Source organism: Ictalurus furcatus, chromosome 18, assembly GCF_023375685.1.
Source record: "Ictalurus furcatus strain D&B chromosome 18, Billie_1.0, whole genome shotgun sequence".
Taxonomy (NCBI): Eukaryota; Metazoa; Chordata; class Actinopteri; order Siluriformes; family Ictaluridae; genus Ictalurus; species Ictalurus furcatus.
The window spans coordinates 6538020-6548449 of NC_071272.1; the positions used below are offsets into that span (position 1 = coordinate 6538020).

Genomic DNA, 10430 nt, shown 5'->3' on the forward strand with positions numbered 1-10430 from the left:
TGTTTGTAATAGAGATAAAGCTATAAGTTTTCTGCACCAGAGAAGTGGACTTGTTTGGTAATATGACTTGTTGCATCTTTTGTTTATTCTTATGTCTAATGTCAAGGAAGAAAAAGAGAAGTTGCTGAGGAAATAATGGCTCATATGTGCAATAGTGTTAACTTTTTAAAAGTGTTAACTTTTACCAGATGGTTAGTGTTGGCAAATTGCTGTGGTACAGTATAAAGGGTCAATGGAATATGCTGAAGAATTCAACACTTCAAGAAATGCTATTATAGGATAATAATTTTAACATATCATTAACGCAATCATTCTGACGATGTGGTGCAACACTTCTTAAAAAGAATTCACATCAGAGTATTCAGTATCTGGTGTGATCGCCTTGTTCAGAAATAACTGCAACAAAACTTTGCCGGTAACTGTTGATCAGTCCTGCACATTGGCTTGGAGGATTTTTAGCCCATTCCTCAGTTCAGAACAGTTTCAGCTTTGGGATGTTGGTGTGTTTCCTCACATGAACTGCTTGCTTCAGGTCCTTCCACAACATTTCTATTGCATTAAGGTCGGGACTTTGACTTGGCCATTCCAAAACATTAACTTCTTCTTCTTCACTTCTTCTTTAACTATTCTTTTATTAGAATGAACAAAGTGTGCTTAGGGTCATTGTCTTATTGTATGACGCACTTTCTCTTGAGATTCAGATCATGGACAGATATCCTGACGTTTTCCTTTAGAAGTCGCTGGTATAATTCAGAATTCATTGTCCTATCAATGATGGCAAGCTGTCCTGGTCCAGATGCAGCAAAACAGGCCCAAACCATGATACTACCACCACCATGTTTTATAGATGAGATAAGGCTCTTATGCTGGAATGCAGTATTTTTCTTTCTCCAAACATAATGCTTCTCATTTAAACCAAACTGTTCTCTTTTGGTCTCATCTATCCACAAACATTTTTACAATAGCCTTCTGGCTTGTTCATGTGGTCTATAGCAAGCTGCAGTTGGGCAGTAATGCTATTTTTGGAGAGCAGTGGCTTTCTCCTTGCAACCCTGCCATGCACACCATTGTTGTTCAGTATTCTTCTGATGGTGGACTCATGAACATTAACATTATAATGTGGGAGAGGCCTTTAGTTGCCTAGAAGTTACCCTGGGTTCCTTTCTGACCTCACTCTGAAGTGATCTTTGTTGGTCGACCACTTTTGGGGAAGGTAACAATGGACTTTCCTCCATTTGTACACAATCTGTCTGACTGTGTCTTGGTGGAGTCCAAACTCTTTAGAGATGCTTTTCTAACAGTTTCCAGCCTGATGAGCATCGACTGCTCTTTTTCTGAGGTCCTCAGAAATCTCCTTTGTTCATGCCATGATACACTTCCACAAACATGTGTTGTGACAATCAGACTTTGATAGATCCCCGTTATTTAAATAAAACAGGATGCTCAATCACAACTGATTGTCATCCCATTGACTGAAAACATCTGAATCTAATTTCACCTTCAAATTAACTGCTAATCCTAGAGGTTCACAAACTTTTGCCACTCACAGATGTGTAATATTGGTTAATTTTCCTCAATAAATAAGTGAAAAAGTATTATAGTTTTGTCTCATTTGTTTAATCGGGTTCTCTTTATCTACTTTTAGGATCTCTGATGAAGTTTTAGGTCATATTTATACAGAAATATAGAAAATTCTAGAGTTCTAAGGGTTCACAAACTTTCAAGCACCATCATAATTTCCGATTACATTTACATTTACATTCATTCATTTAGCAGACGCTTTTATCCAAAGCGATATATCAAGCAGAGAACAATACAAGTAATTTTTTTATTTTATTATTTTTAATGTGTAGGTTAGGTGTTCACGGAAGAGGTGGGTCTTTAGGTGCTTTTTGAAGATGGTGAGAGATTCTGCGGTCCGGATTGAGGTTGGAAGTTCATTCCACCACTGCGTCGGTCGTTGATTGATCGCAGATTACGTGAGGGAACGTAAGCCTTCAGGAGAGAGTTGAGGTAGGAGGGTGCTGTTCCAGACAAGGTCTTGTAGGTGAGCATCAAGGCCTTGAATTTGATGCGGGCAGCTACAGGAAGCCAGTGGAGGGAGATGAAGAGGGGTGTGACATGGGTTCTCTTGGGCAGGTTGAAGACGAGGCGTGCTGCTGCATAATGAATCATTTGAAGGGGTTTGATGGAGCTGGCCGGGAGGCCCGAGAGTACTGAGTTGCAGTAGTCCAGTTTTGAGATAACAAGAGCCTGGACTAGTATCTGAGTAGCGATTAATAATAATATGCTTTTAATATGAAGAAATTACGTGATGCAAAACAAGAACTAGAAAAACAACCAATTATTTAAATCAATCAGCTACATTAAGGTGCACGGTGGCTTAATGGTTAGCATGTTTGCCTCACACCGCTAGGGTTGGGGGTTCGATTCCTGCTGCTGCCCTGTGTGTGTGTGTGTGTGTGCGTGTGTGTGTGTGCGTGTGTGTGTGTGCGTGCGCACAGAGCTTGCATGTTGTCCCTGTGCTGTGGGGGTTTACTCTGGTTTCCTCCCCCAGTCCAAAGACATGCATGGTAGGCTGATTGGTGTGTCCAAAGTGATTGTGCCCTGTGGTGGATTCATTGATCTCAGGCTAGTGTTGTGGTTTGTCATATAATAGTAAAAGGAAAAAAATATATGTTGATTTTTTAAACTCTAATTGGTCAAAAAGTGTTGATATCTATAAACAACACTAAAAAGTGTTGTTTTCTATAACAGCAGCTACGACAAATGCCGGCTGTAATTCAAATCCCAGGTTTATATGGATGAGCTCATTCTAATACGTTATTGTTTCTGGAGTAACAGCTCATTCAGAGAGACCTGTAATGTTGATAACGATATTTAACAAAGAAAGACTTATAATCATTACGTTTTCCGCAAGGAGACATTTATTTAGCGTTTATGGAAATCTCCAGTCTCCAGTGTCAGCGCTTTCTAAGAGCCGGTAAGTTTTCCGACATGGGAAACTCTTCAGTTTTTGTCTTAATAATGATGAAAGAAAGTGAGGGAACAACTCACATTCCACAACATTGAACGTAACTATAAATGGATAAAAAAAAAAATTATGTTCTTGAAAATAAAACAAAAATGTAATTGTTTATTTATTGCTGTGGTATAAGATGAATAACACACTACATTGTTGATTATTTTTCCACAACTGCACACCCCATTGTGTTTTATTCCTCAGTCAGTCCGTACAGGATTTCGCAGAGTTTTTGGGGGATTGTTGTGGTCAAAAATGCTTGATTTTGATGCGGCTTTTTTCAAAATTTGCGATTTATTTGTGCACAAAACTACTTGAACTAGCAAAATCGCAATTGCACGTAATTGTTTTGCACGGTAAATGAGACCGTTTATCTGTACTCATGAATTGAAGGGGTGTTTGACTGAATGTGCCTTGTGATGACGGCACATGGCCCGTCATGGTGCAAATCTGCGGTAATTTTGAAAAAATACCAAGCTCCTGCGAATACTGTTTCCTTGATTTTACGTTCATATCTGCAATCGCAAAATCCATGAGTGACTGTTTAATTAAATGGCTACAAAACATCTCTATCTCCACTCTGGATGGTTCTGGTCTAAAAGATCAAATATTCTATGCTAATGCCTAAAAAGGCCACAAAAAAAAACCTTTAAACATAAAAAAGATATTTCCATGTCCTCACGCCATATCCTTTCTTTCAGTATGCTTATTTATAAAGTCATTATTGGTTAACTGACCCCTCCTTCTCTCCGTCTAACCTCACACAAATTGTAGCCTACACTCTGCCGTGCTTGTTAAACGTCCTCTGAAACGATCATGCTCTATTTTATGCTCCCTCAACAACAATATGAATAATTCAAAGGATATAAAAAGCAAGGACAAATAGCATGTTGCATGCTTCACTGTGGATTCTGTTTGCACTCTGGAGCAGGATCTTAAAACTCCCAGGGAAACGACACAAACACAGAATTGCAGATCTAATCAAACCTCCACAGATCCCTCCTCGCTTTTTGAGGTCCCTCCCAGTTACATCCTCTTTAGTGGGTCATATGGCTGTAATATTCTAACGCTCATCATTGCTTCTGCATGAAGTGGGCTGAAGAGGGAAAGTGTGTCACATATGCTGAGGTTATGAACACAATCCTATGTCATTGTCAGTAAATGGAAACCTTGGTAACGCCATTACGGCATTTCTGCAGTGTAATAGTTCATTGAAGGAAATTTCTGCTTATAGTTCATTGAAGGAAACTCCACAGCAGGATGAAGAGTCTTCACAATCTGTTGGAATATGTAGAAGACGGGGCACCTTTTTTTTTTTTTTTGGAGTATAAGAAGTTAGATGGTAAGTATGGGGAAGACTATTTTAAACTGCAATATTAATACATTGAATCTGAATTCTAGACGACTGCTCAGTGAACTGTTGATTTTACAAAGAAAGTAAAAAATAATTTATTTGCAAGATGTAAATCTGCATATTTGAAACTCTATTTCAAATCATTTTGGAGAGTTGCCTACTCTCTTTTATTATTCACTACCTAATCCAATAAAATATATCGTTTATTGTACATACCATAATATTTTTGGAGTCATTTTTAAACATTTTCAGGATCTCAGTGTAGCTGTTAATGTATTTATATTCATATTTATGTAAGAAAGCGTTTCTCTATCAATCAGGGAAAGATATTCTACCAACCTCTTATCTCCTAACAGACTCCTAAGACCAAGCAATGCACTAGGATCTCCAAAGTCCCTCGGTCGTTTTGCACACCCAGCTGGAAACCTCTCTCACCAGGAGCACCCGGTCTCAAGCGTGCCTTCTTTTCTCTATTCTACTGCCCCCTGCTGGAGCAATGGAAAACCAACTCCTACGCAAACATTACAATTACACAGGGAAGCTGGACAATCGGAACACCACCACTAGGGTTGATTTAGGTCCCGAGAAGGTGGTGTTTCTGGTTATATGCAGCTTTATAGTGCTGGAAAACTTGACAGTGCTGATTGCGATATGGAAAAAACAAAAACTCAACAGCCGCATGTACTTTTTCATTGGGAATCTTGCACTGTGTGACTTGCTTGTCGGTGTGATGTACACTGTAAATCTGTTATTGTCTGGGGAAAGAACTCTGCACCTTTCGACAGAAGAGTGGTTCATCCGTGAGGGGAGCGTGTTCGTGGTGCTGGGAGCATCTATCTTTAGTCTACTGGCTATTGCCATTGAAAGGCATCTCACCATGATTAAAATGAGGCCTTATGATGCTACTAAGAAATACCGAGTGTTTCTGCTCATAGGGACATGCTGGCTGATTGCTGTGGCTCTCGGAGTGCTGCCCATCGTGGGCTGGAACTGCCTGGACAACCTTCCAGACTGCTCAGTCATTTTACCGCTCTACACAAAGAAGTACGTGGCATTCTGCATCAGCATTTTCATCATCTTGCTGCTGTCCATTTCTGTACTGTACGCTCGCATTTATGTCCTGGTGAAGTCCAGCAGTCGCAAGGTGATGAAGCACAGCAACTCCGAGCATTCCATAGCCCTGCTGCGGACAGTCATCATCGTCGTCGGGGTCTTCATCACATGCTGGATGCCCATCTTTGTCCTCCTGCTCACTGATGTGGCCTGCAAAACAAAGCAATGCCCTATCCTGCACAAAGCCAACTGGTTCATTGCTCTGGCCACAATGAACTCGGCTTTGAACCCGGTGATCTACACTCTGGCGAGCAGGGAGATGCGACGGATGTTTTATGGGCTGCTGTGTGGATGTTTAGCGGTGCCATGTATGGTTGGCTGCAAAGATAATGAAGAAGGCAGCAGGAGTAAGAGCTCTAGCCAGAATCAGAAACCAGCTGAAGATCAGGGGTAATAAGGGAACGTTGTCATCCAGCCGTCGTAGAAAGCCCGGACTCCTGAAACGAGGTGTAAATCTCAAAGACCCATTTCTGACTAGTATATAGCCAGGAATATTGGGTTCATCTTCAGACGTTCCAGCAGAAAATGGAGGGGTTTTTTTCTCTTGAATTGATCAGGCAGCTAATGACAGCAGAGGATTACTCTTGCTAGCAGAGGATTTCATTCCTGGGTGGTCTATGCACCAAAACATACATTCTCTCAACTAGTCTTATTCTTCCGTGCTTTATGAATACCATAAACACCAGTATTCGTTAAGCACACCAAACTGCCAATGTATAACTTGTTTTTGTGACTATAATCCATGTACAATCTATCAGATTCTCCAAACACACGTCTGTTCTGAACTCAAACAGCAACCCTGGGACCTTACATGCCAAGGCTGAGGAAATATTTGGAGCGAGACACCATTTTAAACTGGAATGGAAATTTCAACCGAGTCTTTTAACCATCCTTTTTTTTTTCTTTTCACTTGTTATAAAAACTGCTCTTGCATGTTGTAATTTCTTTGCCCACGATTAGTTTTTTCAGCATAAGAGGGCTGACAAAGAATTCCAGATGGTGGTGGAAAAAAAAAAAAAAGACAAGGCTGCCTCGATTTATCTTTTTTTTTGCTGCTCCATTTGGTCTATATTTTTGGCAAACAAAACAACCGAATGAACTTAGTTGTACGGTACAGACTGAACCCATGTAGCAGATACAGATGGATCCATAGAAACAGATGTAGACTCTAGAAAGTAGCAACTTTTGATGTCAGATAATCCAAACTGTACTTACCTTAGACTCGGCTTCACATTTCAAAGCAATTCATTCTACATGTACCACAGTGATGATGAACGCCCGATTCTCCAATCGTTTCAGTATGTTAGCATTTCTATATTAACAACAGATTTTTAAAAAATGTAAAAAGTGTATAATCACAAGTTTTCTGTTTATGTAGCAGTTTTCGAAGGAGTCTCCAGTGTCAGTGTTTTGTAACAGTTGGAAATAAAGCCTGCAACTTTATGTTTTCAGACATGGGAAAATCTTCAGGATGGAGGAATTTGCAAATTCTCTGTAACAAGACGAGATACTTTTTTGTCTTATTCGTTTTCCAAAAAAAAAAAAGAAAGAGAGCGAACAACTGTTTTGCAAATGAACTTTAAATGTAACTATAAACAAGTAAAAAGTTTGACGTAACAGTTTTTAAATTAATAAAAAATTGAAATCATTGACAAATTGCTGTGGTATAAAAGGAATAAAACAATTAACTTAAATCCACCTCCATCACTGATTACCTTCCTATAACAGCATGCCACAAAGTGTTTAATCTTTTGCACATTTTTCAACAAACCGAGCTGAGATGTTCCGTTCGTGATTTCAGTCACTCTGAAGAACAAATCATTTCTGATCATGATTAGTGTATTAATATTGCTGTTTGATGTGAGTACGATGCTTCTGTTACAACTATGTGTCTTTATGTTTACATGTTATTTTCGGATGTTAGGTATCGAAAGGACTTCTGAAAATGATATTCTCAAACTTTATAAAACACTAAGCTGTAGAGTTCTGATTGCACCATGGTAAATAAATTTAGTGAACTTGTCCCAGCGTGTTGTGTCTCCTTCAAATGGAATATCCCAGAGGTCTCAACCATCATACACACACACACACACACACACACACACACACACACACACACAGTATATCATATCCATAATACTCCACTCAACCCAACACACGGAGTTGGCTCCCTCTGCTGGACCTAAATGTTAAGTTCTTTCAGGTTGCTGAACGTTCTGGTAGAACCTAATAAAAGGAACTGAACTTGTGTTATAATCTTGAAATTGAAGATTCCCCCCCCACTCCACTCAAGACACACCATCACACCTCTCCATTGTTGATTATTTTCCTATAACAGCACACCCTCTTCATGGTTTATAAGAACATGCATAAACACACCAGTGTGTAAAGAATGGGGCGTGATTAAGAAAACCATCTCTGATGTTGATCTTTCATAATGCTGTACGTTGTGGCAAAGACATCAGCAAATACTTACTTTAAATATCAAACTGTGGAATTAGATAATATAGAGTGCTCAAGTTATGCAGTATTATACAAAAAAAAAAATTACGAGAGTTGTACTGACTGCTTATAAGTCGTTAGTGCACAGTAAAATCCCTAGTGTTGAATTAACACCCAGGATGTTTATATGAGTCCAGTGGACTTCAACACTGTGGGTGTTAAATCAACACTGGCGATTTTGCTGTGTGGCATTATATTTCAAACGTTACTCAATCCACAGAATTAAATGTAACTATAAACGGATAAAAAAAGTATATGTCGTTCTTTAATAAATAACTTCTTTTTTTTTAAGTTAACATTGGCAAATTTCTGTGCAGGATAAAACAAATCTTCAGGGCATGCTGTTATAGAATAATCATCAACTCCGGGCCACGTCACATCACGCCACTGGGAAATATGGCCTCCGTTGAACATACTGGAACATCATAATCTCTTATATTTTATGACACAGTAACAAGAAAGCAGCAAAATATAAGGTTTAGAGTGACTTAGGAGTGTTAGGTAGAATTGTTTATAGGTCTTACTATAGAGAATTTTTAAATTTTTTTATCCTAAACTAAACATGATTCTTTCATGAGTTCATTACAAGTTTGTTTTTACATTACAACTGAACTATAATAGATTTAAAGGGAAACAAAATGGCAGGTTTTTTTTTTACTAATATAAAAAAAAACGAGTGCAGGTTTTTAGAGCATTTTAGCGTATATGGAATTGTATTACATATGCAATCAAATCCACCGTGCTCCATGTAGAAGACCAAAAATTTTCCTTCTGTATTACTTTATAGATTTAGAGTGCAACTGGAAGATCTCGACTGTCCTGCACAGAGCCCTGACCCCTGACCTCATCTGACCTCACTAATGCTCTTGTGGAATGTGTGAATGACCACAAATCCCCGCAACCACGCTCCAAAATCTGGTGGAGAGCCTTCCCAGAGGAATGGAGCTTATTATAACAGAAAAGAAGGGACTGAATCTGGAATGAGATGTTCAACAAGCACATAAGGGTGTGATGGTCAGGGGTACGCAAACTTTTGGTCATGTAGTGTATTTGTGAGTAAAGAATTAAGTGTACGCATATATGAAAATAAAACAGTATCAAAACGTTCAAACAGTATCAAAAGGCTATATTCAGATCGTAAAGTACATACGTGAATGGTTCTCACGGTATTCGTGCATTACATCAGATATGACATTGTATATTTTATTGTCTGCATTTTGTGCTACTTATACACATTCATTTGCTCTACTGTTTTTGTAGAACATCTCTTGAGACTGCATAAATCCGTCTTACACTTGTTTGGGTTTTGAAACTGTTTTACTTTTAAATGTACGCGAGTTTACACACTACGGTGTCGTGTGGATCGTAGTGCTGGACTAATAACTGCAATAATAAATCGGTGTTGAGGCCAGAAATTCGCTCGTTTTTATCATTCAAAATGTGAAAACAGATCATTTTAAACCTTTTCAAACCATCCTCTATACAGTGAAGCCACACATTCAGAAAATTAAACCTCAAGTTACTTTCAGTCATTGTTACTGGTGTTTTGTGTGTTTTATGTGAAAAATATATCAATACATCGATATCAGGTGTCCAGTGTGTGGTTAAGAAATGATCACAATATCCAAAAAGAACAATCTTGCTGGGGTTTTTTTTCTTTCTTTCTTTTTTTTTTTTAAATCTACTCCAACGTATATGAAAATAACCATTTTTGCCTATGCAAATACTAATACTGGAGTATAAATAAATTCACTACTTGGTAATGCAGCCTACTATCTTAACTGTAAAATTGATAAATGTAAATTATTATTATTATTATTATTATTACCCAAATTTCTAAGCATGTCTCCAGGATTAATTAATGTTCCTCATTCTACATATCTGCTCTTTATATATGCTACCGGTCAAAAGTTTAGACACACTCATTCTTTATTTTTATTTTATTTTCCGCATTTTAGAATAATAATCAAGTGATCAAAACTCTAGAGTAACACAAATGGAACTATGGGAATTTTGTTGTGATAAAACTTAGTATTTTATCATCTTCAAAGTAGACACCCTTTTTGCAGAGAATTTCCAGAAATGTATTCTTGGCGTTTTCTCACCCCATTTCTTGAGGAATCCCCAGGAGATGCTTTTTAACAGTATTAAAGGAGTTCCCACCTACACCAGACGCTTATCAGCTGCTTTTCGGAATATTTCGCTCATCCGTTTAAAAATAAATATATTTTTGTAAATAAAATGTTATTTTTCTAATGAAAGAAACGAATACGTCGGCACGATTATATTTTTGTCTACGACACCAATTTCAAACATTTAATAACACACCTTCAGATCAAAAGCTTTTTAAGATCATGAGAAACAAACAGTGTCCACAAACTTTTGACTGGTAGTGTGTGTGTGTGTGTGTGTGTGTGTGTGTGTGTGTGTGTGTGTATA

General features: G+C 38.2%; 1 protein-coding gene across 1 annotated transcript; it reads left to right on the forward strand.

The window, feature by feature from the left end:
• Positions 1 to 3726: 3726 nt before the first annotated feature.
• Positions 3727 to 10313, forward strand: LOC128622480 (sphingosine 1-phosphate receptor 3). Its single transcript, XM_053649031.1, has 2 exons — positions 3727 to 4364; positions 4733 to 10313. The coding sequence occupies exon 2, from the start codon at positions 4873 to 4875 to the stop codon at positions 5881 to 5883; it is 1011 nt and encodes a 336-aa protein (XP_053505006.1). The 5' UTR covers positions 3727 to 4364; positions 4733 to 4872; the 3' UTR covers positions 5884 to 10313.
• The last annotated feature ends 117 nt before the right edge of the window (positions 10314 to 10430 follow it).

What these genes read in the sequence shown, in the direction of transcription:
- LOC128622480 (XM_053649031.1), top strand. Translation starts at nt 4,873, where the DNA reads ATGGAAAACCAACTCCTACGCAAACATTACAATTACACAGGGAAGCTG.